This window comes from Sphaerodactylus townsendi, linkage group LG08, assembly GCF_021028975.2.
Source record: "Sphaerodactylus townsendi isolate TG3544 linkage group LG08, MPM_Stown_v2.3, whole genome shotgun sequence".
NCBI lineage: Eukaryota > Metazoa > Chordata > Lepidosauria > Squamata > Sphaerodactylidae > Sphaerodactylus > Sphaerodactylus townsendi.
Window position 1 is genome coordinate 6,234,714 of NC_059432.1, and position 13,910 is coordinate 6,248,623.

Here is a 13,910-nt window from a genome sequence, read left to right on the forward strand (position 1 = left end):
TACACCGTTTTAAACCATTTTACACCATTTTCACACTGCTGTTTTAGGCCCCTGCAGAATCCGCCTCAGTTTCCCACACCTTTCTGGTGACTGGTTTGCTGTGTTGAAAGCTATCATAGTCTAGCTGTTAAGAGTAGGGGAACTCTAATCTGGAGAACGAGGTTTGATTCCCCACTCCTCCACATGATTCTTATCTGGTGAACCAGATTTGTTTCCCCACACCTTCATTCCTGCAGGGTGACCTTGGGCCAGTCGCAGTTTTCTCTGAACTCTCCCAGCCCCACCTGCTTCACCAGGTGTCTGCTGTGGGGAGAGGAAGGGAAAGGAGTTTATGAGCTGCCTTGAGTCTCCTTATAGGAGAGAAAGGTGGGATATAAATCCAGACTGCTGTTCTTCTCGGTAGTTGCAACACTGAGGCCTTCACAACACTTGGCCTGGGGGCCATTCTAAGGCCCCCTTTGGACACTTGTGTGACATCTCTAGCTGGTTTGCGATTACATTTGCTCTGTCCTCTGTGCCAGGCACAAGGGTGGTGCAGTGCCAATAATCCATTAGCAGAATCCAGCTGGCCTGAATTGGTTGGCTGCCCTGCAGGTGGGGCCTGGAGATCTGCTGGAATTACATCCAGTCTCTGGGCAACAGAGACCAATTCCCTTGCTTTGGGGTGTAAACTCTCTGGCCTGATACCCGGCAGAAGTCCCTCCTTGCCACAGGTTCTACCTCTCAAATCCCTAGGAATTTCCAAACCTGGAGTTGGCAACCCTGTTCGTAAGTGTTTCTTGTGCTGTGTATTTTGCAGGATGCATCGATATTCGTCTTCCTCCTCACCACTCGGGTCGGTGGGCTTGGCGTGAACCTGACAGGGGCCGACAGAGTGATTATCTACGACCCAGACTGGAATCCCAGCACGGATACCCAAGTAGGTCCCCTGGCAAGGAATCCTTCGTGGAGCAGTTCCATCTGGGCATCTGCCCCAAATCAGGGAATCTTCACCCCAGAGCATATCTTGCCAGTGCATTGCCAGATTTTTTCAAAGCACAGGGAAGGTGGAGAAAGACGTTCAGAAGTGTGTGAAGTTAACCATGACTCTGCTATGTTTAAAAAAACAGTTTACACTTGTGTAAATATCCAGGCCACTTGCCAAGTTGACCTCTGTGTTCTAGGCTCGAGAGCGGGCGTGGCGGATAGGCCAGAAAAAAGAGGTGACTGTTTACAGGCTTCTCACCGCAGGGACCATCGAAGAGAAGATCTACCACAGGTCAGTGGGCGGGTTTGTGCCAGCAGCTGCCTTCAGGAACAGGGTTTCTTTCTTCCCTCAGGAGTGTGTCTCTCTTGCTCCTCTCTTTCATGGCATTTGAGGCTGCTGCGTTCTCCTGGGCAGCTACTCATCTAGGGTCCTACTCTTGCCAGCTCGGCCAGAGAACGTGGAACCCCGCTCGGGATTTAAGATACTGTTCAGATGTAAAACAGAAGTGAAAAGGTTTCCTTCTGTTTTACAATGAGATCTTCATTTTGTTGACCCCCCCAAAAGTTGTTTTTGTCTTTGTTTTTGAGGTTGGAGTTACTGTGCTCTAGATTGTGGTAGAAAGGGCCATCAAGTCGCAGCTGACGGAGGCAAGAGATGTTCTTCAGAGGGGGGTTGCCACTGCCTGCCTCTCTAGTGACTCTGGACTTCCTTGATGGTCTCCCATTCAAAAACCCAACCCTGCTCACTTCCTGGGATTTGATGCATTGGACTAGCACGAGCCTTCCGGGTCAGGGTGAAGGGGCTCTACCTGGTGCATTTTATCACGTTTGTTTGTTTGTTTGTTTGTTTGTTTCTCCGTTTCTCCCTTCCACAACTCAGGCACCTGCTTGCAATCTCGTAGTTTTGCAAGAATGCAGATGCAGAACAAGGGAGTAGCAAATACCATAAAATGAACATACAAACACGCTCATCCTCACTAGGCCCCAGGTGGACTCCAGGCCAGAGATGGGTCAGGCAGTGGTCACGGTGAAGCGCCTGTTGCCTTTGAAGCCCTGGGCGGTCACTATAAGTTGGCTGCAACTTGAGGGCCCTTTGAACCACCAATCGAAGGTGTGTGTTTCAAACTGCTATGACATGCAGTAGTTTTTTTTAGTTGTGTGGGTGGTCAGCCAAAGCCACTTTTGAAACCTACTTGGTGGCCTCTAATGTAAACATTAACCTATCTGCCCTCCCTGGATCCAGCATTTCCTATTCACTGTTACCTTATGGTATTTCCTATATGAGGGGGCAGAAAAATATGGGGGGGGGGGAGATTTGTGACAGTGCCCTGGTTCAAACATTTCAGTCCTAGTTTACAGTGCTTCCAAAAAAAATTGGGGGGAAAAAAACCCTTCAGCCTTCAGCCCACGGGTTGCTTTTGGCTTAGAGGCTGATACTGACTGGTCACCCCATTTAGAAATCATGACCAAACTGATACATACGAACATTGTATACCAGTGGCAGAGGGGGTCAGAATGTACGAGAGGAGGGAACTCTGCCATAGACGTCTTGTTTGGGGCAAGAGTTTGTGGTGTTTGAGAGTGGAGACAACATTAATTAATGTCGTGAAGCTGCCAGAATATCTCAGTCTCGTGAGGCTTCCTTGCCGCGCGCTTGAGACGTCGCTTCAGAGGTGCCCTGTTCCTTTGCTTGGGGGGTGGGGAGGTCAGAAGAAAGTTGGACTCCCTGTTTATTTTCGCTTTTAGGGTTGTCTAAATCTTTCCCACCCTGACCTTGGAGGGCCCAAGCTAGCCCGATCTCATTGGTCCTTGGAAGCTAAGCAGGGCTGGCGCTGGGCGGGAGACCACCAAGACAGCCCAGGGTTTCAACACAGAGGCAGGCAACAGAAACCATCTCTGAACAACGGTTGCCTTGATAACCCCTGGAGGGGCCACCATGTGTTGCCTGCAGCTGGATGACACTTTCCACCTCCAGATGTTGCCCTCTGGAGTCAGCTAGTGCTCAGGCTTTTCTAGGGCAGAATTGTCCTGGTTTTAAGCTACCAGGTGCTTAATGAAGCAACGGCAAATTGTTGGTTTTTTGATTATAAAAGAAATGAATTAGTTGATAGTACAGGGATTCCCTGAGCTGGTGAGATCTCCAGACTTGTTTGTCTTCTGTAAGTTGTGGTTTACTTAGCTCTTCCGTCATGTAGCTAAGCCAGGAAAGTGTTAACTGTCTGGAAACTCCAGTTGGAGAAAGTATGAGACTGCATAGAAATGGTGGTGCTCCACTGACCAACACAACCATGTCCCCTCACCCCACCTCTATCTTGGGACTCTGAACTGACTTTAAAGATGGCCTTTTGGTTTGGACCCCTTTGGCAACACCTGTCTGCATTTGACATGATTACCCGCTTGCCAGCCTTCCTTCATGGGGATTTCCCCTCTTGTCGAACAAAATGCACAGTTATGAATTGTCACAAATTATTTCCTACTTGGTACAAACGGCACCTCCTAGAATATTTCCTTGGTGCATTCTGGGATTAGATTCATATGGTTAGCAGTTGGTGAATTGCTTAAAAGTTACTGAAATAAATCAGAATGTCGATGTGACAAATGGTTCTCATTGCATAGTGCAATTGTCCTCTTGGGGAAATTTTACATCACCAAGTTTTTCTCGTAGAGTTTAGTGCTTTCAGCAAAGAGTTACAGATGTCTTAATGCGCACCCTTCTGTGCCTTCCAGACAAATCTTCAAGCAGTTTCTAACAAACCGAGTGTTGAAAGACCCGAAGCAAAGGCGCTTCTTCAAGTCCAATGATCTTTATGAGCTCTTTACGTTGACCAGCCCGGATGGGGCTCAGGGGACAGAAACCAGCGCTATCTTTGCAGGTATGTCAAAAGAGGGACTGTTGCGCTGGCACAGCAAAGGAGGGGCAAGAACTGCTCGTCACTTTCATGTCATGTATTTCAGGGACTGGTTCCGACATCCCAACACCAAAGAGAGCATCGAAGCGCAAATCTTTGACCCTTGCTGATGTGTCTAAAAAACGCACCCCTCATTCCAAGCTCAATTCATCAAGACTCAGTGAACTGTCCAGTTCCTCCTCAGAAAGACAGCGTGCAACTTCACCTGCCGCTGCAAATATGGGATCGGTTCAAAATGTCAAGGAAAACACAGAATCGCCCCCGCGAATTGCTAATTTCCCAAAGGATAATATAGATTCATTTGCCAGAGTGGAAGAGAAAGCTTTCGAAACTCTTGCGGGATCCCAGTCCAAAGGACAGCTTGGGCAGAATGGCCCCTTTGAGACTCTGGGACATTTGACCTCCTTTACCATCGGTGAATCAAGTTTCAGTGGAGAGAGGCAGCATGATTCTATGCTTGAAAATACCAGCCAATGTGAGGAGCAAGACCAAGGCTTTCAGAGGGAGCCGTCCAGCGACACTCACAGCAAGCGCACTTGCAAATTGAAACATGGTAGCCCAGCGCGTGAAGGTGGGAAGGGCCCCTCGAAAAGGGTCCGATGCTCTCACAATGCTAGGTTTGAGGGCGAGCGAATTCCTCACCTAGTGAAGAAAAGGAAGTACCAAGTGGAAGACAAGAACGGAGAGAGAGATTCCAAGAAAAATGATGATTATGTGTTGGAGAAGCTTTTCAAAAAATCAGGTAACTCCTTTCTTGATTCTCATGGGAGAGGGTGAAGCTTGGAACAGGACCCAGCTCCAGAGCTGCTGACAACTTAACTGTGCTGGAGATTTCCCCAAATTCTGCCATGAGGACAGTTCCTTCAGGTGAGGATCTCTTGGCTTGCGTTAACAACTGTCAGGGGTTTCTGGAACATTTTAGGGAAGGAGCAGGGAGAAAAGGATTCAAGAACACTCCGAGATGTTGTGTTTTACGCAGAAAAGTTGTGTTTATTTCCCATACTGGATTAGTCACTGTAAATGTATAATGCTAAGAATGACATGAATACAGTAAAATGGAGTTTAAATCAGGGATCCCTAATGTGGTGCCTGAAGGTAAGCTTTGGCAGCGATTTTGCGGTTGTGCCCAATATGTTGTGTCATGACTCCAAAGTTGCCTGCCGGCTCAGAAGGATTCGGGATCCCCTGGCTTAGACGCCTGGAGTAAAACATGTTCCTCTCCTCCTCCTCCTCCTCCTCCTTCTTCCAGGCATCCATAGCGTCATGAAGCACGATGCCATCATGGAATCTTCCAGTCCAGATTATGTGCTGGTAGAAGCAGAAGCCAATCGTGTTGCCCAAGATGCTCTTCGAGCTTTGAAACTCTCTCGGCAGCGGTGCCGGGCAGCAGCTTCTGGCGTGCCCACTTGGACCGGCACCAGCAGCCTGTCTGGCCAGCCACCAAGAGTCAAGTAAGGGTCATGGTGCCTCCTGTTCCATATTGATGAGTTTGTTTATTGTAATACATATAACTACAAGGCCAGACCCTGGCTTTTGGCAGCTCTTCAGAGAGCTGAATCCTATCATAAGAGATCCACGTGGTGACATTTTTGCCAGCGGTTCCCGTCCTCCGCTTTTCAGTCTCCCACTGAGCAGCCTTAAGCGAGGCCGGTGTCTGAGTGACAGAGCTACGAGGTGTCCTGAGGCTGTTCACAGCTGCGGGCAGCGATCGTGAGCTGGTGCTCCATTGTCCTTGGCTGTGTGATTGTTTCTAATACTCAGACCAAGTAGCTCTGTGCCGTTCCTCGGGAGACGTGGCAGCTGTCCGGGTCTTATCAAGGGTCAGCTGGGGGTTGGTGGTACTGGCTTGCAGCCCAGTGTCTATTTCGAGAGGCACTTCTCTGTTCTTGGCGTGCCACTGTTGTGTCGTGGTTAGTGCCAGGTGAGGTTCTGGAAGAACCTTGCTCTCAAACAAACATTTTCTGGGTGAACTCAGGCCAGTTGTGCAACACTCAACCTGGCCTACCTCGCAGTGTGGTTGTTGTGAAAATTAAACAGAGGGTTGGAGAGCAACGTTCTGTCATTTTGGAGAAAGGCAGAGCCATATAAAGAAAGTGAATTAACTGGAGGAAGCAACAGGCTCCTCAGTGAGGGACCACCGAGAACAACCCTTTTTGGCCTCAGGGGATGCTTCATGGGGAGCTGTCGGGAGCCCAGTGGGCACGCCTTGTCTCATGTGGCCACGTGAGCTTGGGCAGAGTTGCGCTCTGATTTTCGTGTGATGTTTCATCATCAGGTTTGGACAGAAGAAGAACCCAGCCTTGGTGATGCCGTTGCCATCTCCTCCATCTTCAGGAAAGACTTGTAAGGTGAGATGCAAGCGCCTTCTGCCTGGCTAACATCAGAGCGTAGCTGCTTGAGGGTCCTGTATGATGGAAGTGGTCCAGGGAGCCAGCGGTGCTCCTGTTGTGCGTGGAATGCCTGGCATGTGATGGTGGTGCTGCGGAAGCATTCGGTGTGCCTTCCCAAATGCAAGATCCGCAATCCTTGCAGCAGAGGCAGTCCAGTGTTACACAAATGGAGGACTGAGACTGAGGGGGGGGGGAAAGGGGTTGTGTCCTGCCAGCTTGGATGAGAGGGGCCTTTGAGCTGACCCTTGGAGGAAGAGGGAGTCAGAGAGGAAAGGGGCGTGGCCTGGGGCTGCAGTGAGAAGCCCATCCCTCTGGCGGCAGCAGAAAAACCGACAGCGTCAATCCCGACTGCTTGCCTGATTGTGTTCAAGACCAAGAAGTCATTGGACGCTGGGCAAATGCAGCTCTTGGTTTTAGCTCTGAACCCTGACAGTGGTCCCATGGTCTTTTTGCACCAACTGTAAACAGTGGCATCTTTCGTAAAGGGTCACATTCAGTAGCCGCAAGGGCTCCTTGCACGATTCTGATTCTCCCCTTTCTGTTTGCAGGACGCCGAAAGAGTGAGAAACGAGAATAAAAGCAGAACCGCTCCCAGCTGCCACTTTGACAGCCAAGTGAGAGAAGCCGTGGCTTCTTCGACTCCCCTGGACTCCTCATCTCTGCTAGCCAAAATGAGGGCGAGAAACCACCTGGTGGTCCCCCAGAGAAGAGATGACCCAGGAGAGGAGAGCCTGCCAGCAGCATTGGGGCCTGGGCTGCCCGCAGAAACGGAGCACGATGAGTTGCTCGTCGACATCCGGAACTTCCTCGCTTTCCAAGCCCAGGTGGACGGCCAGGCCACCACGCAGGAGCTGCTGCGAGAGTTTGAACCCAGGCTGACTGTGGAGCAGTCGTGCGTCTTCCGAGAACTCCTAAGAAACCTCTGCTCTTTCCACAGGAGCCCCAACGGGGAAGGGCTCTGGAAACTGAAACCAGAATTTTCCTGACGATGCTTTCGGGGTTGTGTGTGATCCCTCTTGCCTCCTCTTTTAAAACTCACCAACATATTTTGTATTGTACATATCATATTTAATGAACTGACACTCGCTGGTTGCACTTCGATTTCTTCCGTACGCTGCTTTTCGTCAGTGGTGCTCTCTACCTCATGGTGCGGCAATAACAAAGTGAATCTCTCTGATTTATAGAGAGAAATCTTGCAGTGATTGGAACTCAGGGTGCCTCAGTAATAGCTCGTAGACCTTCCGTTTGTGCTTTCTGATTCCTGTGACTCAGTTTACCAGAATGACTGGCTTGTATGTTCTTTAGCCAAGAGTCATGCGGCTGCTTCACAGCCACACAGCCTGGAGAACCCACAGCAGCCAACCGTCAGACGAGGACACGGGAGATCAGGTTCAAATCTGAACCATCTGCATCTGCATCTGCACTGAAACCATCTGGGCAACTTTAGACTGGTCACTTTTTCCTCAGTCTAATCTACTTCACAGGGTTGTTCTTCAGGGAGTTCTAGAAGGGAGAGCCCTGCATGTCAGCCGTGAGTTCCTTGGAGGGAGAAGCAGGATAAAAACGTGATCCAAGATCCCAAGCCCAGACTCCATGCAATGATAGCTCACCCGGCCTGTGTGGGCAACAGAACTTCTGTAAAAGATCCATTTATAGCACATGTTGTTGTCAGACACTGCAGTTTGCACGTTCACACAGCAGTGTTTTGTTCTGGCGTCTTTTCCCTGCCTGCAGTGAGAAGGGTAAGAAGAACAAGGATGTTGATCAGATTTAGGAAAGTGAGTCTTACCCTGAACTCTGAGGAGAAGCTGCCCCCCCCCCCTCCCAATTTGGGCTTTGCTCCCAATCCTTTCCCTAGAGGTCTTAATTTGCACCTCTGCCTCTTTCCGTACCCAGCCCGGAGAAGAGTCTGTGTCTCCCTCCAGGCCAAGGGGAGTTCTGGGAGGGGGAGGGCGGCAGAGAGAAGAGAGCACCGAGCGCATTTCTGTTCCCGCAGGGCCACGGCATAAAAGAAGGCGCACCTCTGACCAGTTGGGAATGGAGCTCAGGCCAGAATTCATTTGTGGAAGTTTCCTTCTTTCTTGGGAAGGGGGCTGAGTTGCAGAGCTGGCCCTGAGGGCCCACCCTTCTCTGAGGCTGGCGCTGTGATGCCAAAGGCAGGAAATGTGCCCAGGCCTTGGCCCGTGTGAGCCCCGCGTCTTCACTGTGCCAAGGGGCACTGTCCATTTTATGTTGTTTTGACCACAAACTTTCAGTAGAACTTGTAACTTCTGCGACGTTACTAATTAAGAGAGTATCATCTCTCTGGAACCCGGAGCCGACACTGTGGGGGAAACTGGAGTCGGGGGTGGAGACTCGGTGCTAAGCGAAGAGAGCCAGTTCTGTCAAAGGACAACGGGCTGGATTCTCAACACTTTTGCCACAGAGCTGACTTTAGCACAGGGGTAGGGAACCTGCGGCTCTCCAGATGTTCAGGGCTACAATGTCAGCATGGCCACTGTCAGCATGGCCAGGGGCCATGCTGGCGAATTGTAGTTCCTGAACATCTGGAGAGCCACAGGTTCCCTACCCCTGATGTAGAGAAATAAGGATCCTGAATTGCTTCTGTGTCCCCGGAGTGAGGAGGGCCAAGAGTGACACTTATTTCTTACTGAGACCTGCAGACTCCTGTGAAGGACGAGGGTCTCTGGACTAGGAATTGCTCACTAGTGTCACTCCAGACATTTTGCCTAGATCTGCTTCCCTCCTGAAAGGTCTATAGTTGCCAGATGGGGGTTGGAAGGAGCAGTCCCATAACCCAGAAAGTGGGGCTGTGGATGAGAGGGGTCAGGGCGCTTTGCCTGGTGGCATCTGATCAGCGGTGCAGTCTTGACTGTGCTGCAGCCGGGGATTAGCCGACCCCTTGCTGCTTAGTTAGGTCTAAAGGTGGGAATTAAATTTCTAATATTCAGTCCTCAAGATCAAGCTGAATTTGAAAAAACTTCTGCAATTTCAGTCAGGACTGAGCTTATTTTCTGCCAACAGATACAGGTCCTTGCAGGCCGGCTGCATTTAGAGCATCAAACTGCAGGGTCAGCTCATTCGATCCCCAGCCTTGGTTCAGTTCTAGTTGCAGCTGCGCATTGCACTCTTAGTTGCAAACTTTACGGGCTCTTCTCCAACTTAGCTTCATCACAAGGTTACACCTCCTTTAAAGACTGCACGTTTGGGAAAAGTGGTTTGCTTCGTTTTGGTGCCAAGGGCTTCCTTTGTGGATGACCTTCGTAGGAGATTCAGCAGGGAACAGTGGCGGGAAAGTTCCTCTAATGGGGCTTGCTGGTTTTGATTGGGCTTCTTACTGCACCAGTTGCAGCAGGCCAAGGGTTGCCTTCTTTCCTTTGAGATCTGGCAGGCAGGTCTCAGATTCCCTGGGGCCTGAGGCCCTGGCGGACATTGACATCCCGAGGAAGGCCCAGGGTGCCAGTGGCCTAGAGCTTGGCCAATCAGGGTTGTAATTTCACACTCTGTTGCCTCGTTGAGCTAAGCTGCAGCAGCTGCTCTGCCTGGGGCCGGGGGTGGTGCGGGTGGAGTGTCTGTGGGGCTGGGGACCGAGATCCAGCCGGCTGCGACTGCAGAGCCAGTGCTGGGGGGGAATTGCAGCATCTCCTTGGAGCTCTGAGTTCACCTGTAGCTGGGGGGGTCTCGACTTGCCAGGCCAGGTCAGGCATTCAGATGGGGGAGGGAGTGGGTGCTGCTGTCACAGAAGCCAGTGGCAGCCGTAGCCAGAGAGCCTTCTGGGAGAGGTCTGCGCTTGGCATCTTGTTCCTAATGAAGCAGGATCTTATATTTGTGTCACTATGTCTTTGTAATCTCGGTTAATGCCTAATGCAGTCTGACATGGAAAGGCTGCTGTTTTGGACAACCAAGTTGGATCCATTTTTCCTGCACTGTTCTGCCCCCCAAGCGAATCTGTTTTTGGTGCCCTGTACTTGGCTAGGACAGAGTGGGGGAGACACAAGCCAGGTTCAACAATAGATTTATTACTTAAGAGAATCAAGACCCTAACTCCCCCCTTGGGTCTATCTAAATCAGAGTACTTGCTTGTCTTGAGCAGATTTGAAGCTGTAGACTGTGTCTTCTCTTGGCTGCTTTCAAGAAAGTCCACCGTGTCTTGCTTTTTTTTTAGTTCTTTCAGTCTTTGTCTGGTTCTAATTGCTGTTAACCTTAACTTGTGCTCTAAGGACCACCATATATGTCACGAATATTCCAGTCTCCAGCTACCCTTGGCCAGTGGCGTTCCTGCCTAGGGACAGGGGGTACCCTCTGTCCCCGGGCGCCCCCCATTTGGTCACATGGGGGGCGCCAACATTTCAGGGTCGTTTGTGTGTTTTTAAAGTTTTAAAGTGTTTTTCACGTTCCGGCCTGCAGGGGGCGCATTTTTAAGGCTAGCAACACCGAAATATCAGGGTATCATCCAGAGACTGTCCTTATGATATCACCCAAATATGGTGATGTTTGGTTCAGGGGAAGCAAAGTTATGGACCCCCAAAGGGGGTGCCCCCATCCCCATTGTTTTCAATGGGAGCTAACCTGAGATGGGGGCTACCCATTTGAGGGACCATAACTTTGGTCCCCCTGAACATAACTTCACCAAACTTGGGTGGCATCATAAGAATAGTTAACAGATGATCCCCTGAAAATCTGGTGCCACTAGCTTTAAAAATACATCCCTTCCAGGCACCCCAAGAAATTTGCAGAAGATTCTTTGTTTTGCAGTGACTTTGCTGCATTGTAGCCAATGGGGAATTTCTGAGTGTGTAGGCAGGCTGCACATTTTTGAAGATAGAGGCACCAGACTTTCAGGGTGGCTCCAGGAGGGCCTCCTGGTAATAGCATCCAGGTTTGGAGACCTTTGCTTCTGGGGGTTCAATTTTATGGGCCCCTAAAAGGCTTATTTTGTTTCCCCGCTCCTGCACATGAAAGCCTTTGGGCTGTGTTCTCTCAGAACTCTCTCAACTCCCCCCCCCCCCCACTCCAGAAGCAAAGCTCACCAAGTTGGATGCTATTACTCAAGGCCTCTTGGAACCATCTTGAAAGTCTGGCGCCTCTATCTTCAAAAATGTGCAGCCAAGCACTCAGACATTCCCCAGAATCTGCCAGGCTCTTCAGCAAGTTCTGTGGTGGGAAAAATTACTTTTCCCACCATAGACTTCATTGGGGCTTTCTGTTATGCCCAGATGGCTCTGTGGTAGAGGTTTCAACAGGAGGCACTGTGGTAGGGATCTTGCTCTGGGTGGGGGCATTTCCTGTAGCTGCTGGTGTGAGTCTCCTGAAAGGAACCAGCCAAATTTGCTAAAATGTGTGTGGAAGAGGAAAATGCTGTGGGCACCGAGTTGAAGGTGAACCTGATGCCCACAGAATTCGGCCATCATAGGCAAACTTTAGCAAAGTTGGCTGGTTCCTTTCAGGAGACTCACACAAGCAGCCCTGCAGGGGCCTTGAGTAAGAGCATCCAAGCGGGGTGAGCGGTGCGTTTGGGGGTGGGTGGGGGCGCTGAGAAGCTCTGAGATAACTCAGCCAGCAGGCTTCATGTGCAGGAGCAGGGAAACAAAATAAGCCTTTTAGGGGCCCATAAAATTGGACCCTCAGAAGCAAAGGTCTCTAAGCCTGGATGCTATTAACAGGAGGGCTTCCTGGAGCCACCTTGAACGTCTGGTGTGTTTTTCACGTTTTTCAAAAATGTGCAGCCTGCTTCAGAAATTCCTCATTAGCTACAATGGAGCAAAGTCACTGCAAAACAAAGAATCTTGGGCAAATTTCTTGGGGTGCCTGGAAGGGATGTATTTTTAAAGCTAGTGACACCAAAATTTCAGGGTATCATCTGTTAACTATTCTTATGATGCCACCCAAGTTTTGTGAAGTTAGGTTCAGGAGGACCAAAGTTATGGTCCCTCAAATGGGTAGCCCCCATCTCAGGTTAGCTCCCATTGAAAACAATGGGGATGGGGGCATTCCATTTGGGCGTCCATAACTTTGCTTCCCCTTAACCAAACATCGCCAAACTCGGGTGGTATCATCAGGACAGTCTCTGGATGATGCCCTGACATCATGGTGCCTCTAGCTTTAAAAATGCGCTCCCTGCAGGCTGAAAAAACACCAAAAATACTCCCCCAAAAGCCCAAATACCTTGCATTTGCATTTGTTCATATTTTGGCAGGACATAATCAGACAATTTTTGTCCGAATGTGCCCAAATTTGCCCAGATTCCAGCCGAATCTGCTATTTGTTTCATCTGAATCTCCAACCCTCAAAAGTAATGGTGTTTCAGGGTGGGGGAGAATCCACCCCCAAACAGCATCAATTTCAATTTTGTTTTAACCGGAGACCCCAGATTCTCCCTTTAAGGTAGATTTAAAAGAAGAATCTGAGCTCCCTAGTTTAAACACCATTGAAAGTGATGCTGTTTGGGGGTGGATTCTACTGGAGGTGTTTTGTGAGAGATGATGCTGACATTTGTTTGGTAAATGTTTTGCTGGGGGTGATTTGTGAGAGATTTACATGCTTAATACCCACTTGCACTGGCTTGGAGTTGTTTCTCAGGCTAACAACCTACCTCATAGGGTTGTTGTGATTAGGAAATTAGGAAAAGAGTTGGTGGGGAGAGAGCCATGTATGTTTTGCTGGGAGTAAGAGGCATTTGTGAGCTGGTACAAAAATCATTGTTTGGTCATGGTGGGGGAGGGTGGCCGCCGATATGCCGGGCCGGGGTGGGGGGGGCGCCAAACTCAGGTTTTGTCCCTGGGCGCCAGTTTGCCTAGGTACGCCCCTGCCCTTGGCACCTCGCTCTGACTGACTGGCAAGAGCTAAAACAGGGAATTGCTGGGTAAAGAAAGGAAACTGCCTATTGGGAAATGTCTTAAAGGGACAGGGGCTAACTAAAATACCCTCCCTTAGAAGACTTAACAATGAACTAAAGCCATGCTAACTATGGGGAAACTGAAACTTAATGGGGAAATAACAAAATCCTCTGTGGGGGCATGACATGCACAGTGTTGATTGTAAAAGGGCACTTATGGACCAAGGGCAGCATAGGGGCACTTTTCTTTGGCTGTGTCATAGGGCAAGAGGGCCCTGTGCCACCCTCCTGAAGGAGTGCTGGGTCAGGCATTTTACCAGGTCTCCAAGGGCTTGAAAGGGGCTGGGTGCACCCCCTCCCCCACACGAGACTCACTTTTTCAGATAATGACCTTCATGAGAGATGCCGACTGTGTTTCCTTCTGTCCATTATTGTCCTAAATTGGCATTGCTCTGTCAATTTTTGACGTACTGCTGTGAGCGTGTATACTGTGGGAGTGCCTAGGCCAGGGGTCTGCAACCTGTGGCTCTCCAGATGTTCATGGGCAATTGACCATGCTGGCAGGGGCTGATGGGAATTGTAGTCCATGAACATCTGGAGAGCCATAGGTTGAAGACCCCTGGCCTAGGGCTATGTAAACTGCCCTGGGGCAGTATGCTAATATATGAAATAAATGCAGATTAAACTAAAGTGGAACAGTCTCGAACGCTTGACCTATTACCTTAACTGCCCCAATTGGTCGTCTTAGTCGTAGACTTCCTGGTACCGGCTTGCTTGAGGTTTGAAAGGCCAATGTGTGAAAACGAGGGA

General features: G+C 49.9%; 1 protein-coding gene across 1 annotated transcript in view; it reads left to right on the plus strand.

The window, feature by feature from the left end:
• The window catches only part of ERCC6 (ERCC excision repair 6, chromatin remodeling factor), a 56,052-nt gene extending 47,349 nt beyond the window's left edge, over positions 1–8,703 (plus strand). The window contains exons 15-21 of the mRNA XM_048506275.1: positions 800–919; positions 1,164–1,258; positions 3,694–3,839; positions 3,922–4,617; positions 5,125–5,326; positions 6,151–6,223; positions 6,814–8,703. Of these exons, the coding sequence (XP_048362232.1) occupies positions 800–919; positions 1,164–1,258; positions 3,694–3,839; positions 3,922–4,617; positions 5,125–5,326; positions 6,151–6,223; positions 6,814–7,251 (1,770 nt within the window). The 3' untranslated portion in view covers positions 7,252–8,703. The remainder of the gene's footprint in view (positions 1–799; positions 920–1,163; positions 1,259–3,693; positions 3,840–3,921; positions 4,618–5,124; positions 5,327–6,150; positions 6,224–6,813) is intronic.
• The last annotated feature ends 5,207 nt before the right edge of the window (positions 8,704–13,910 follow it).